Source organism: Cyprinodon tularosa, unplaced genomic scaffold, assembly GCF_016077235.1.
Source record: "Cyprinodon tularosa strain WSP-4 unplaced genomic scaffold, ASM1607723v1 ctg784, whole genome shotgun sequence".
Classification (NCBI taxonomy): Eukaryota; Metazoa; Chordata; class Actinopteri; order Cyprinodontiformes; family Cyprinodontidae; genus Cyprinodon; species Cyprinodon tularosa.
In genome coordinates, this window is record NW_024039545.1 from 123726 (window position 1) to 138817 (window position 15092).

The 15092-nt window shown below is 57.3% G+C and overlaps 1 protein-coding gene across 1 annotated transcript; it reads left to right on the plus strand.

The window, feature by feature from the left end:
- The first annotated feature begins 1594 nt into the window (after window positions 1–1594).
- cavin2b (caveolae associated protein 2b) lies at window positions 1595–14993 on the plus strand. Its single transcript, XM_038270934.1, has 6 exons — window positions 1595–2163; window positions 3073–3213; window positions 3630–3731; window positions 12884–13144; window positions 13224–13376; window positions 13472–14993. The coding sequence occupies exons 1-6, from the start codon at window positions 1927–1929 to the stop codon at window positions 13859–13861; spliced, it is 1284 nt and encodes a 427-aa protein (XP_038126862.1). The 5' UTR covers window positions 1595–1926; the 3' UTR covers window positions 13862–14993.
- The last annotated feature ends 99 nt before the right edge of the window (window positions 14994–15092 follow it).

The following is a 15092-nucleotide window of genomic DNA, read 5'->3' on the forward strand; positions in this document are numbered from 1 at the left end:
TAAACAGCAGTCGGTGCTCATTAGCGCCACAGACTCTAATGCGAAGGCGCCTCATACATGTATATATATAGATATATATATAGATATATATATAGATATATATATATCTATATATATATCTATATATATATCTATATATATAGATATATATATAGATATATATATAGATATATATATAGATATATATATCTATATATATATAGATATATATATATATAGATATATATAGATATATATATAGATATATATATCTATATATATATAGATATATATATATATAGATATATATATATATATATATATATATATATATATATATATATATATACACACACATTAACGGATTAAAGAGCAAATGTTATATGCATAGATAATGATTAAAAAGAAGTCAATGAAAAAGATATTCCATTCACTACGATTTGACAAAAAGTCTTAATGACAAAAGATAAATAAAAATTCACATAAACTTATAAAAACAATGATCCAAGATGGCCGCCCCCTAGGCACGTCTGTATTAGAGTCTATGATTAACGGCCCTGATGGTCTTTAGATGTCTGCCCTTTGTTGCTGATTGAATCTGAGCTGGAATCTCATTAAAGTATAGATCAGTGATTATATTCTATCTGCTGAAGAGCTACAGCAGGTCTATTGCTTTTATTTCTACAGTAGAATGACTTATTCTCTGACCTGACCTGATCCACTGTGTTCTCTGATGCATCTGTGTCTATTTTAACATATCTACAATATTTACTAAAATATCAATAACTATATCAAAGCTTCCCTTTACCAATAATTCTAGATCTATAACTGGTTCTGCAAACATTCACAGATACTCCCAGTATACTGCTGTCCCAGTGTTCCCAGTATACTGCTGTCCCAGTGTTCTCAGTATAGTGGTGTCCCAGTGTTGGGTTCAGAACCCAGAACCTCAACCCAAAACCAGGACCCAAAACTAGAAACCAGAACCAGAGAAAGCAGAACCAGAACCCAGAACTAAACCCAGAACCAAATGTAGAAACAAACCCAGAACCAGAACCCCGTTTCAGAACCCAGAACCAGAACCCCGTCCCAGAACCCAGAACTAGACCCAGAACCAGTACCAAATCCAGAATCAGAACCTAGAACCAGAACCCAGAACCAAATGTAGAACCAAAACCCAGAACCAAACTCAGAACCCAGAACCAGAACCCCGTTCCAGAACCAGAACCCAGAACTAGACCCAGAAACAGTACCAAATCCAGAATCAGAACCTAGAACCAGAACCAGAACCAGAACCCAGAACCAGAACCAAATCCAGAACCCAGAACCAATGCTCTCAGTCTAACAGAACCAGGGGCGGTTCTGGTTCAGCTGGCGGGTCGGTCTGTGAGGGGAGCAGCAGAGGAACCTTAAATCGAAGGTTTTTCCTCTGGACTCTGGTGCTGAACAATGAGAGGAAGCCGGAGCTGCAGGCTTCCTTCCAGATGACTTCATCTGAAAAACACCAGTGAGCGAGAGACGCCTGCTCACACTGGCTCTCTCTCCTGCTGCATCTCCACGGCAACTGTCCCCTCCCCCTGGGTGTGGTGGAGAGACACTGACACTTCAGGCTGAAGACAGAGAGAGAGGTTAACCCTTCAAGCTACCCTGGATGTGAAGCTTGTTGCTGTCAGAAGGCTCTGGTTCTGGTTCTGGTTCTGGTCCAGGGTTCTGGTTCTGTTCCTCCCTGTGGGTGAGGCAGGGCAAACAGAGCTGCCCTCTGTCAGACAGTGAGCCCTCAGTCAACAGCAGTGAAGGGGTTAAAGGTGTGGACTTTTTCCACAGTGGGAAGTTATCTGGAAAGTTTCCCTGAGAGCAGCCAATCAGAGCGCAGCTCTCAGACTGCAGGCGAAGCAGAGTCTGGCTGTTTTCTCCACTGCAGGAAACTCTGATTTTAACACCGTCGACATGGTGACCACCGAGTCCCACCAGAACCAGGACCTGATGGCCCCCGCAGAGAACCAGGACCTGAACCTGAACCTGGAGATCCAGGTCCAGGACCAGGCCTCGCCCTCCTCCCCTTCAGCCGCTCTGGACCCGGAGAAGCTGAGCCAGGGTCCCGTCAACGCCATCACGGTTCTGACCCTCCTGGACAAGCTGGTCAACATGCTGGACGCCGTGCAGGACAATCAGCACAAAATGGAGGTGAGCAGGTGGGACGGTTCCAGGTCCAAACAGAGTCTGTAAGTAGAATCTGTCCTCTGGGCCCAGAACCAGTCCTCTGGGCCCAGAATCGGGTCTTATTCAACTGTGGCAGATATCATTGGTCCTTTAGTAGAGAGTTCTGTCCTCGCTTCGCTGTCACATGATGACATCAGCTGGTACGGGATCCAGATGTGGAGCTGGGTTCCTCCAGGTTCTGACACGCCCTCGGTGCGCTGCGAGTTCAGGAATGTGGAAACTGTTTCCTGTTTGTGCTGCAGAATCAGGCGTCCCTCGCCAGGAGGGTTAGACCACAGCAACCTGGTCCAACTGGTACCGAGTTCAACTGGAACCCAATAAAACTGGAACCAGATCCCACTGGAACCAGATCCCACTGGAACCAGATCCAACAGGAACCGCATCCAAATGGAAACGGGTCCAACTGGAACCAGATCCAACTGGAACCGCATCCAACAGGAAACGGGTCCAACTGGAACCAGATCCAACTGGAACCGGATCCAACAGGAAACGGGTCCAACTGGAACCAGATCCAACTGAAACCGGATCCAACTGGAACCAGATCCAAATTAAACCCGATCCAACTAAAACCAGATCCAACTGAAACCGGATCCGACTGGAACTGGATCCAACTGAAACCGGATCCGACTGGAACCGGATCCAACTCGAACCCAATCCAACTGGAAACAGGTCCAACTGGAACCACATCCAACTGGAACCGGATCCAACTGGAACCGGTTCCAACTAGAACCGGATCTAAGTGGTGGACCTTCTGTCAGACTGGATCTTCATCAGCTATCAGTGGTTCTGACTGACCCAGAGAGGCCTCTAACCGGGTCAAACAGCTTTTATTGATCTGTTTCTGCTACTGACAGGTGACTGGTTGTGTTTCAGGTTCACCAGGTCCAGATGGAGGACGTGGTCCGAGGAATCCAGGCAGACATGACCAGACTGTCCAAGAGTCACAGCCACACCTCCAACACGGTCAGCAAGCTGCTGGACAAGAGCCGAAAGCTGTCCGTGACCATGAAGGAGGTCAGTGAAGGCATCACCACACCTGGAAGCCCTGCCAGATGTTCAGAGCTTTCAGCCGGGGTTCTGTATAGTTCCCCTCAGCTAGTTGAAGGTCCAGCAGCAGGTCTGAACTTTGACTAGGCCGTCTGTCTCAGACCAGCTGTGGGGTTTGGGATCATGGTTCTGTTACTGAGCTGCATTGGACCAAACTTCAGCTGAGGGACAGGCGCCCTCTGACCTTTGACACTAGCATGCTAGCTTGACATGTGGCGTATTTGGTTTTCCCGGACACACTGCTCTTCTCTTTCTCCCCCACCCACTTATCCCATCATGACCTTTAACCTTTAACCTGCCTCTGAGGGACCTTCCTGCCTCTGAGCTCGTCTGCTAGACGCCTGTCAGACTGTGCTCAGGGACCTCATGTCCTTTCTCCTCAGGTCCGCGAGAGGATGGAGCGTCAAGGTGCCCAGGTGAAGAGGCTGGAGGCAAACCACGCCCACCTGGTCAGCAGGAACAACTTCAAAGTGCTCATCTTCCAGGTAGGTCTGAGCTGGGAAATGTAGTTCACCTGTAGTCCCACTGGGCTCGGCTGCTAGCTTTCAGCCACTTATCCTTATTTGGATGTGAGCTGCTGCAGGAAGCGAAGTGGAAAATCTCCAGAAAGGACAGTGGTTGTCATGGTAGCCATGGACTGCAGCTCTGTGGACAGACTGTCCTGCACAGAGACATTCCCAGAATCCTCCCAGAATATTCCATGCGCTGACCGGTTCCTCCATAGGCTTCCATAGATCATCGAGAGACATGCAGACAGAGCGGCCATCTTGGCTCAGACCTCACCTGCTGGCTAATCCGGACCCAACCTGCTTTAAAACATAAATTACTGCATGTTGTACGATGACAGTGTCTAACTTCCCTTGCTCCTCTTCTCCTGGTAATACGGTAAAGCCCTGGGGAGCGTCCGGCTCCAGGCTGCACGTGATCCAAATGAGCCAATGAGCTGTCAGTCTGGGTTGCTGCTGCTGCTACTTTTAGACACAGCAGGCAAACCTGTGGCAAGCCGGGCGATGGGAAAGAAGGAGAAGACCATGAGAAAAAGAGAGCAGAGAAAGTGTGGACTGCTGGAAGAACTGCGGTGAACTGGTGAAAGAAAAGTGAAATGGCGTGCTCAAAGATGACCCTGAACATTTAGAGGATGTTTGGCTCAACCTGCTGCTGTGAAGCAGGATTCTCCACCATGAACAGAATCAACAATAAATCTGGATCCAGGCTCAAAGTGAGCTCCTTGATATGTGCTTGAGAATGGCTTAGTCTCCGGTTAAACCCAGGTTTAAAGCCTTGCAGGGCAGCCTAAAGCCCACTGCCAACATTAAGACAGAAAAAAGAAAGAAAATAACAACCCATCAGTTCAGGGGTTTGAGAAAATATGGGAATCAGGAAATTATCTATAAACCAAACTGAACGATTGTTGTTCTCTACTTGAAAAACAATTTAGATTTTAAAATAGAAAAATTCTTTATTATTATTATTTTTTTTAATTAAAAAGATTAATGTATAACATGGATGCATAAAGACCTCTTTTATTTCAGTGTTTAAAGTAACATATTATAATTGAAAATGTCTCCGGACCTTTACTGGTTGATGATTTTCTTTAGCTGGTCTTTAATTGGTTACACCTGGTCTAAAGTATCATGGGATGACATCATCATTAGTATTTCATGACAGATTATCCTCATGATTCACATTTCCTGTTTTTCTGGTGTTTTAACAAGAGGAGCTGATGAGGAGCAGAGAAATATTTCTAGATACAGATGGATATATATAAGTGTATCTATACAGGTGAGGGCAGCTGTAGTACTGTAGTCATCAGAGTACTCAGAGCAGTAATCCAAACCATTTCCAGCTCTGGGTTTGTTCCACATGTTTTACTGTCCTGCACTGGGATGGATCCCTGCAGGTAACTGGTGTATAAAACAGGTAGAAAAAAAACCACATTATTTCACGGCTGCGGGAAATATGAACAAAACGCTGCAGGTATGATAGATTCCAAACTATCCAGGTAAAGTGTGGTGTTCAGGGGCGCGGTGTGGTGTTCAGGGGCGCAGTGTGGTGTTCAGGGGCGCGGTGTGGTGTTCAGGGGCACAGTGTGGTGTTCAGGGGCGCAGTGTGGTGTTCAGGGGCGCAGTGTGGTGTTCAGGGGCGCAGTGTGGTGTTCAGGGGCGCAGTGTGGTGTTCAGGGGCACAGTGTGGTGTTCAGGGGCGCAGTGTGGTGTTCAGGGGCGCGGTGTGGTGTTCAGGGGCGCAGTGTGGTGTTCAGGGGCACAATGTGGTGTTCAGGGGCACGGTGTGGTGTTCAGGGGCGCGGTGTGGTGTTCAGGGGCGCAGTGTGGTGTTCAGGGGCGCAGTGTGGTGTTCAGGGGCGCAGTGTGGTGTTCAGGGGCACAATGTGGTGCTCAGGGGCGCGGTGTGGTGTTCAGGGGCGCAGTGTGGTGTTCAGGGGCACAGTGTGGTGTTCAGGGGCGCGGTGTGGTGTTCAGGGGCGCGGTGTGGTGTTCAGGGGCGCGGTGTGGTGTTCAGGGGCGCGGTGTGGTGTTCAGGGGCGCGGTGTGGTGTTCAGGGGCGCGGTGTGGTGTTCAGGGGCGCGGTGTGGTGTTCAGGGGCGCGGTGTGGTGTTCAGGGGCGCGGTGTGGTGTTCAGGGGCGCAGTGTGGTGTTCAGGGGCACAATGTGGTGTTCAGGGGCGCGGTGTGGTGCTCAGGGGCGCAGTGTGGTGTTCAGGGGCACAGTGTGGTGTTCAGGGGCGCGGTGTGGTGTTCAGGGGCGCGGTGTGGTGTTCAGGGGCGCGGTGTGGTGTTCAGGGGCGCGGTGTGGTGTTCAGGGGCGCGGTGTGGTGTTCAGGGGCGCGGCGCGGTGTGGTGTTCAGGGGCGCGGTGTGGTGTTCAGGGGCGCGGTGTGGTGTTCAGGGGCGCGGTGTGGTGTTCAGGGGCGCGGTGTGGTGTTCAGGGGCGCGGTGTGGTGTTCAGGGGCGCGGTGTGGTGTTCAGGGGCGCGGTGTGGTGTTCAGGGGCGCGGTGTGGTGTTCAGGGGCGCGGTGTGGTGTTCAGGGGCGCGGTGTGGTGTTCAGGGGCGCGGTGTGGTGTTCAGGGGCGCGGTGTGGTGTTCAGGGGCGCGGTGTGGTGTTCAGGGGCGCGGTGTGGTGTTCAGGGGCGCGGTGTGGTGTTCAGGGGCGCGGTGTGGTGTTCAGGGGCGCGGTGTGGTGTTCAGGGGCGCGGTGTGGTGTTCAGGGGCGCGGTGTGGTGTTCAGGGGCGCAGTGTGGTGTTCAGGGGCGCGGTGTGGTGTTCAGGGGCGCAGTGTGGTGTTCAGGGGCGCAGTGTGGTGTTCAGGGGCACAATGTGGTGTTCAGGGGCGCAGTGTGGTGTTCAGGGGCGCAGTGTGGTGTTCAGGGGCACAATGTGGTGTTCAGGGGCGCGGTGTGGTGTTCAGGGGCGCGGTGTGGTGTTCAGGGGCGCGGTGTGGTGTTCAGGGGCGCAGTGTGGTGTTCAGGGGCGCAGTGTGGTGTTCAGGGGCACAATGTGGTGTTCAGGGGCGCAGTGTGGTGTTCAGGGGCACAATGTGGTGTTCAGGGGCGCAGTGTGGTGTTCAGGGGCACAATGTGGTGTTCAGGGGCGTGGTGTGGTGTCAGGGGCGCAACGTGGTGTTCAGGGGCGTGGCGTGGTGTTCAGGGGCGCGGCGTGGTGTTCAGGGGCGCAACGTGGTGTTCAGGGGCGCAACGTGGTGTTCAGGGGCGCAACGTGGTGTTCAGGGGCGCAACGTGGTGTTCAGGGGCGCAACGTGGTGTTCAGGGGCGTGGTGTGGTGTTCAGGGGCGCGGTGTGGTGTTCAGGGGCGCGGTGTGGTGTTCTGGGCGCTGTGTGGTGTTCTGGGGCGCGGTGTGGTGTTCAGGGGCGCGGTGTTCTGGGCGTGGTGTGGTGTTCTGGGGCGCTGTGTGGTGTTCAGGGGCGCGGTGTGGTGTTCAGGGGCGCGGTGTGGTGTTCAGGGGCGCAGTGTGGTGTTCAGGGACGTGGTGTTCAGGGGCGCGGTGTGGTGTTCTGGGGCGCGGTGTGGTGTTCAGGGGCGCGGCGTGGTGTTCTGGGCGCGGTGTGGTGTTCAGGGGCGCGGCGTGGTGTTCAGTGGCGCGGTGTGGTGTTCAGGGGCGCGGTGTGGTGTTCAGGGACGTGGTGTTCAGGGGCGCGGTGTGGTGTTCAGGGGCGTGGTGTGGTGTTCAGGGGCGCTGTGTGGTGTTCAGGGGCTCTGTGTGGTGTTCAGGGACGTGGTGTTCAGGGGCGTGGTGTGGTGTTCAGGGGCGCTGTGTGGTGTTCAGGGACGTGGTGTTCAGGGGCGTGGTGTGGTGTTCAGGGGCGCGGTGTGGTGTTCAGGGACGTGGTGTTCAGGGGCGCGGTGTGGTGTTCAGGGGCGCGGTGTGGTGTTCAGGGGCGTGGTGTGGTGTTCAGGGGCGCTGTGTGGTGTTCAGGGGCGGGGCGTGGTGTTCTGGGCGCGGTGTGGTGTTCAGGGGCGCGGTGTGGTGTTCAGGGGCGCGGTGTGGTGTTCAGGGGCGTGGCGTGGTGTTCAGGGGCGCGGTGTGGTGTTCAGGGACGTGGTGTTCAGGGCGTGGTGTGGTGTTCAGGGGCGCGGTGTGGTGTTCAGGGACGTGGTGTTCAGGGGCGCGGTGTGGTGTTCAGGGGCGCGGTGTGGTGTTCAGGGACGTGGTGTTCAGGGCGTGGTGTGGTGTTCAGGGGCGCGGTGTGGTGTTCAGGGACGTGGTGTTCAGGGGCGCGGTGTGGTGTTCAGGGGCGTGGCGTGGTGTTCAGGGGCGCGGTGTGGTGTTCAGGGACGTGGTGTGGTGTTCAGGGGCGCGGTGTGGTGTTCAGGGGCGCGGTGTGGTGTTCAGGGGCGTGGTGTGGTGTTCAGGGGCGCGGTGTTCAGGGGCGCGGTGTGGTGTTCAGGGGCGCGGTGTGGTGTTCAGGGACGTGGTGTTCAGGGGCGCGGTGTGGTGTTCAGGGGCGCGGTGTGGTTTTCAGGGACGTGGTGTTCAGGGCGTGGTGTGGTGTTCAGGGGCGCGGTGTTCAGGGGCGGGGCGTGGTGTTCAGGGGCGCGGTGTGGTGTTCAGGGGCGTGGTGTTCAGGGGCGCGGTGTGGTGTTCAGGGGCGCGGTGTGGTGTTCAGGGACGTGGTGTTCAGGGCGTGGTGTGGTGTTCAGGGGCGCGGTGTTCAGGGGCGCGGTGTTCAGGGGCGCGGTGTGGTGTTCAGGGACGTGGTGTTCAGGGGCGCGGCGTGGTGTTCAGGGGCGCGGTGTGGTGTTCAGGGGCGCGGTGTGGTGTTCTGGGCACGGTGTGGTGTTCAGGGGCGCGGCGTGGTGTTCAGGGGCGCGGTGTGGTGTTCAGGGGCGCGGTGTGGTGTTCTGGGCACGGTGTGGTGTTCAGGGGCGCGGTGTGGTGTTCTGGGCATGGTGTGGTGTTCAGGGCGCGGTGTGGTGTTCTGGGCGCGGTGTGGTGTTCTGGGCGTGGTGTGGTGTTCAGGGGCGTGGTGTGGTGTTCTGGGCGCGGTGTGGTGTTCTGGGCGCGGTGTGGTGTTCTGGGCGTGGTGTGGTGTTCTGGGCATGGTGTGGTGTTCTGGGCACGGTGTGGTGTTCTGGGCACGGTGTGGTGTTCAGGGCGCGGTGTGGTGTTCTGGGCGCGGTGTGGTGTTCTGGGCGTGGTGTGGTGTTCAGGGGCGTGGTGTGGTGTTCTGGGCGCGGTGTGGTGTTCTGGGCGCGGTGTGGTGTTCTGGGCGTGGTGTGGTGTTCTGGGCATGGTGTGGTGTTCTGGGCACGGTGTGGTGTTCTGGGCACGGTGTGGTGTTCTGGGGCGCTGTGTGGTGTTCAGGGGCGCGGTGTGGTGTTCAGGGGCGCGGTGTGGTGTTCAGGGGCGCAGTGTGGTGTTCAGGGGCGCGGCGTGGTGTTCTGGGCGCGGTGTGGTGTTCAGTGGCGCGGTGTGGTGTTCAGGGGCGCGGTGTGGTGTTCAGGGACGTGGTGTTCAGGGGCGCGGTGTGGTGTTCTGGGGCGCGGTGTGGTGTTCAGGGGCACGGTGTGGTGTTCAGGGGCTCTGTGTGGTGTTCAGGGGCGCGGTGTGGTGTTCAGGGGCGCAGTGTGGTGTTCAGGGGCGCGGCGTGGTGTTCTGGGCGCGGTGTGGTGTTCAGTGGCGCGGTGTGGTGTTCAGGGGCGCGGTGTGGTGTTCAGGGACGTGGTGTTCAGGGGCGCGGTGTGGTGTTCAGGGGCGCTGTGTGGTGTTCAGGGGCTCTGTGTGGTGTTCAGGGACGTGGTGTTCAGGGGCGTGGTGTGGTGTTCAGGGGCGCTGTGTGGTGTTCAGGGACGTGGTGTTCAGGGGCGTGGTGTGGTGTTCAGGGGCGCGGTGTGGTGTTCAGGGACGTGGTGTTCAGGGGCGCGGTGTGGTGTTCAGGGGCGCGGTGTGGTGTTCAGGGGCGGGGCGTGGTGTTCTGGGCGCGGTGTGGTGTTCAGGGGCGCGGTGTGGTGTTCAGGGGCGCGGTGTGGTGTTCAGGGGCGTGGCGTGGTGTTCAGGGGCGCGGTGTGGTGTTCAGGGACGTGGTGTTCAGGGCGTGGTGTGGTGTTCAGGGGCGCGGTGTGGTGTTCAGGGACGTGGTGTTCAGGGGCGCGGTGTGGTGTTCAGGGGCGTGGCGTGGTGTTCAGGGGCGCGGTGTGGTGTTCAGGGACGTGGTGTTCAGGGCGTGGTGTGGTGTTCAGGGGCGCGGTGTTCAGGGGCGCGGTGTGGTGTTCAGGGGCGCGGTGTGGTGTTCAGGGACGTGGTGTTCAGGGGCGCGGTGTGGTGTTCAGGGGCGCGGTGTGGTGTTCAGGGACGTGGTGTTCAGGGCGTGGTGTGGTGTTCAGGGGCGCGGTGTTCAGGGGCGGGGCGTGGTGTTCAGGGGCGCGGTGTGGTGTTCAGGGGCGTGGTGTTCAGGGGCGCGGTGTGGTGTTCAGGGGCGCGGTGTGGTGTTCAGGGACGTGGTGTTCAGGGCGTGGTGTGGTGTTCAGGGGCGCGGTGTTCAGGGGCGCGGTGTGGTGTTCAGGGGCGCGGTGTGGTGTTCAGGGACGTGGTGTTCAGGGGCGCGGTGTGGTGTTCAGGGGCGCGGCGTGGTGTTCAGGGGCGCGGTGTGGTGTTCAGGGGCGCGGTGTGGTGTTCTGGGCACGGTGTGGTGTTCAGGGGCGCGGCGTGGTGTTCAGGGGCGCGGTGTGGTGTTCAGGGGCGCGGTGTGGTGTTCTGGGCACGGTGTGGTGTTCAGGGGCGCGGTGTGGTGTTCTGGGCATGGTGTGGTGTTCAGGGGCACGGTGTGGTGTTCAGGGCGCGGTGTGGTGTTCTGGGCGCGGTGTGGTGTTCTGGGCGTGGTGTGGTGTTCAGGGGCGTGGTGTGGTGTTCTGGGCGCGGTGTGGTGTTCTGGGCGCGGTGTGGTGTTCTGGGCGCGGTGTGGTGTTCAGGGGCATGGTGTGGTGTTCTGGGCACGGTGTGGTGTTCAGGGCACGGTGTGGTGTTCAGGGGCGCGGTGTGGTGTTCTGGGCATGGTGTGGTGTTCAGGGGCACGGTGTGGTGTTCAGGGCGCGGTGTGGTGTTCTGGGCGCGGTGTGGTGTTCAGGGCGTGGTGTGGTGTTCAGGGGCGTGGTGTGGTGTTCTGGGCGCGGTGTGGTGTTCTGGGCGCGGTGTGGTGTTCTGGGCGCGGTGTGGTGTTCAGGGGCACGGTGTGGTGTTCTGGGCACGGTGTGGTGTTCAGGGCACGGTGTGGTGTTCAGGGGCGCGGTGTGGTGTTCTGGGCATGGTGTGGTGTTCAGGGGCACGGTGTGGTGTTCAGGGCGCGGTGTGGTGTTCTGGGCGCGGTGTGGTGTTCTGGGCGTGGTGTGGTGTTCAGGGGCGTGGTGTGGTGTTCTGGGCGCGGTGTGGTGTTCTGGGCGCGGTGTGGTGTTCTGGGCGCGGTGTGGTGTTCTGGGCGCGGTGTGGTGTTCTGGGCACGGTGTGGTGTTCTGGGCGTGGTGTGGTGTTCAGGGCGCGGTGTGGTGTTCTGGGCGTGGTGTGGTGTTCAGGGCGCGGTGTGGTGTTCTGGGCGTGGTGTGGTGTTCTGGGCGTGGTGTGGTGTTCAGGGGCGTGGTGTGGTGTTCTGGGCGCGGTGTGGTGTTCTGGGCGCGGTGTGGTGTTCTGGGCGTGGTGTGGTGTTCAGGGCGCGGTGTGGTGTTCTGGGCGTGGTGTGGTGTTCTGGGCGCGGTGTGGTGTTCAGGGGCGCGGTGTGGTGTTCTGGGCGTGGTGTGGTGTTCTGGGCGCGGTGTGGTGTTCAGGGGCGCGGTGTGGTGTTCAGGGGCGTGGTGTGGTGTTCTGGGCGCGGTGTGGTGTTCTGGGCGTGGTGTGGTTGTTCAGGGGCGTGGTGTGGTGTTCTGGGCATGGTGTGGTGTTCTGGGCATGGTGTGGTGTTCAGGGGCGCGGTGTGGTGTTCAGGGGCACGGTGTGGTGTTCAGGGGCGTGGTGTGGTGTCCTGGGCGCGGTGTGGTGTTCTGGGCGTGGTGTGGTGTTCAGGGGCGTGGTGTGGTGTTCTGGGCATGGTGTGGTGTTCTGGGCATGGTGTGGTGTTCAGGGGCGCGGTGTGGTGTTCAGGGGCACGGTGTGGTGTTCAGGGGCACGGTGTGGTGTTCAGGGGCACGGTGTGGTGTTCAGGGGCGCGGCGTGGTGTTCAGGGGCGCGGTGTGGTGTTCAGGGGCACGGTGTGGTGTTCAGGGGCACGGTGTGGTGTTCTGGGCATGGTGTGGTGTTCAGGGGCGCGGTGTGGTGTTCAGGGGCACGGTGTGGTGTTCAGGGGCGCGGCGTGGTGTTCAGGGGCGCGGTGTGGTGTTCAGGGGCACGGTGTGGTGTTCTGGGCATGGTGTGGTGTTCTGGGCATGGTGTGGTGTTCTGGGCGCGGTGTGGTGTTCTGGGCACGGTGTGGTGTTCAGGGCGCGGTGTGGTGTTCTGGGCATGGTGTGGTGTTCAGGGGCGCGGTGTGGTGTTCAGGGGCATGGTGTGGTGTTCAGGGGCGTGGTGTGGTGTTCTGGGCATGGTGTGGTGTTCTGGGCGCGGTGTGGTGTTCTGGGCATGGTGTGGTGTTCAGGGGCGCGGTGTGGTGTTCAGGGGCATGGTGTGGTGTTCAGGGGCGCGGTGTGGTGTTCAGGGGCACGGTGTGGTGTTCTGGGCATGGTGTGGTGTTCTGGGCATGGTGTGGTGTTCTGGGCGCGGTGTGGTGTTCTGGGCACGGTGTGGTGTTCAGGGCGCGGTGTGGTGTTCTGGGCATGGTGTGGTGTTCAGGGGCGCGGTGTGGTGTTCAGGGGCATGGTGTGGTGTTCAGGGGCGTGGTGTGGTGTTCTGGGCATGGTGTGGTGTTCTGGGCGCGGTGTGGTGTTCTGGGCACGGTGTGGTGTTCAGGGCGCGGTGTGGTGTTCTGGGCATGGTGTGGTGTTCAGGGGCGCGGTGTGGTGTTCAGGGGCATGGTGTGGTGTTCAGGGGCGCGGTGTGGTGTTCAGGGCGCGGTGTGGTGTTCAGGGGGTAATCAGGGGTCATCAGACTCTAACTCCTCCCTATCAGACGTACAGTGAGCAGGTAGATGCATCAGAACGTGTGAGAACTTTCTCCTGATGCTGTCCCTGTTCCTGCTGCAGGAGGAGAAGGAGATCCCTACCTCCGTTTTCGTGAAGGAACCTCCTCCGTTCCCTCGGGATGAGATCCCAGAGGAAGGAGAGCCGTCGGCTCCTGGGGTCAGCGACGTGAAACCGGAGGGCGGCTTCCACACCATCGACCTGTCTTCTGACGAGGACGTTGGTCTGGAGGCCGACATGGATGAAGACGAGCCGTGGCCTCAGGATCTGGACAGCATGGACACGTCCACAGCGGATAAACTGAAGAGGTCCAGCCTGAAGAAGGTCAGGGCCCCAGAGAGGCCAGCAGATGTCCAGGTGTTTGATTGGCCAGACGGCAGTAAGCTCCTCCCCTTCTGTGCAGGTGGACTCTCTGAAGAAAGCCTTCTCCAGGCAGAACATTGAGAAGAAGATGACCAAGATCGGGACAAAGATAGTTTCTGCTGAGCAACGTGAGAAGATCAAGCAGAGAACGGCCAGCCTGAAGGTGTCTCCTCTGACCTTTGGGATGAGGAAGGTACAGCGGTCTCCTCTGGTCACCATCTGGTCACCATCTGGTCTCTGAGGGCTTCCTCTGGTCTCCAGACATGATGTTCTTCTGTGTCTCCTCAGGCTCGCAGCAGCTCAGACTCTCAGCCTCCTGATGGAGCAACCAGGGAGTCCCTCTCTGCTGAGGTGGACCTCCAGCTCTCCCCTCCATCCTCCGCCCAGCAGGAGGTCCCCTTCACTGAGGTCCACGCCCAGCTGGCTCCTGCTGACCATCAGGGAGGACTCCCCGAGGAGGAGGCAAAGAGGGAGGAGCAGGAGGAGGCTGTGGTGGAGAACATGGAGGAGCTGAAGGTGGAGAAGGAGGAGGAGGTCAGGGAGGAGGTGAAGGAAGGTTTAGTGGTGGTGGAGGCAGACGTGTCGGTGGTCTCTGAGGGACTCAGTGAGGAGTACGCTCTGTCCTCCACCCTCCCTCATGGGAGAGGAGAAGATGAGGAGAAGAAGGAGGATGCCTAAAGGAAAGGGGGGGTGAGGAGAAACCAAATCCAACCTTCAGAGGTTCTTCTAGGAACCATGAAGACAACTAAAGATTCTTCTGCTTTTCTCCTTAAACTAGAGTTCTCCTAACGTCTCCTCAGATAAAACCTCCAGCCTCTCAGAGATCTGGACCACAGACCAAACAGGAAGAACTTCTTGAGGTGTTCCTTTAGGTCCATAGGACCTCCACCACTTCATATCTTTGAAACCAGAACCTTCCTTTGTTTTCTGTTGAGTCTCAGGTCTGGAGGATCATCTGGAACCTTATGGGAACCAAACCAGCCCCCAGGTTCCTTCAAACCTTCTTCTTTCCATCATCCAGCTTCATTCCCACCAGAGAACCATCATCCAGGTTCCTCTCTACCAGCAGACCATGGATCTCCACCTCCTTCTTGATGGTTGGACGTCCTCTGAAGGTCTCTTCTTCTAATGTCTTTCCTGAAGGTCTTCCTCAGGTTCGTCCACCTTCACCGCAGTCCGGTTAGGTTCCTTCAGGGTGATGCTCCTTCCTCAGATCTCCTCGTTCCATAAAGTTCCCGTCCAGGACCGTTCCATTGGTCCTGATAATGTTGTAGAGCTTCCCTCCAGGGTTCTTCTGATGATCCTCAGGTTCACGCATACTAAGAAGGGAATACCCTGCGTGGTCTCCAAAGTTCCTCTGCAGTCCACCCAGGGTGCTCCTACATTCCAAAGGAGTTCCTCCACATTCCCATTCAGGAGTTTTCCAAAAGCTTCTCCTGCTGAGGTTACTCCAAAGGTTTCTGTCTGCTCCTACCTCGGTGCCGCCACCGTTCTCCTCATGTTCTCCTCATGTTCTCCTCATGTTCTCCTCATGTTCTCCTCATGTTCTCCTCATGTCCATCAGGAACCCAGAGGGAGCTCCATCTCTCCCTGAACGTTCTGCCATAGCCTCTGAACCTCCTTCCTAGAGGTTCTGCTCTGCACCAGTCATGTAGACGGAAGGCCTGGAGGTTCTCCACACAGTGTGGAGAACGTTGGTGTGGAACCAACTGAAGATGGTTCATTTCTCTGGCCAAAGACTGTTTCTTTCTCTGCATCGTTTCCTGTGTTACTCAATCACCTCCTGACCAATAAAAGCTCACCTACAGCTGATTGTTTCCTGTCTTCAGTTCTCCAGATGTTCCGTCACCTGGAACCAAATGGGTCAGAGAAAACGTCACAGAAGGAACCCCATGAAACCAGAACTAGG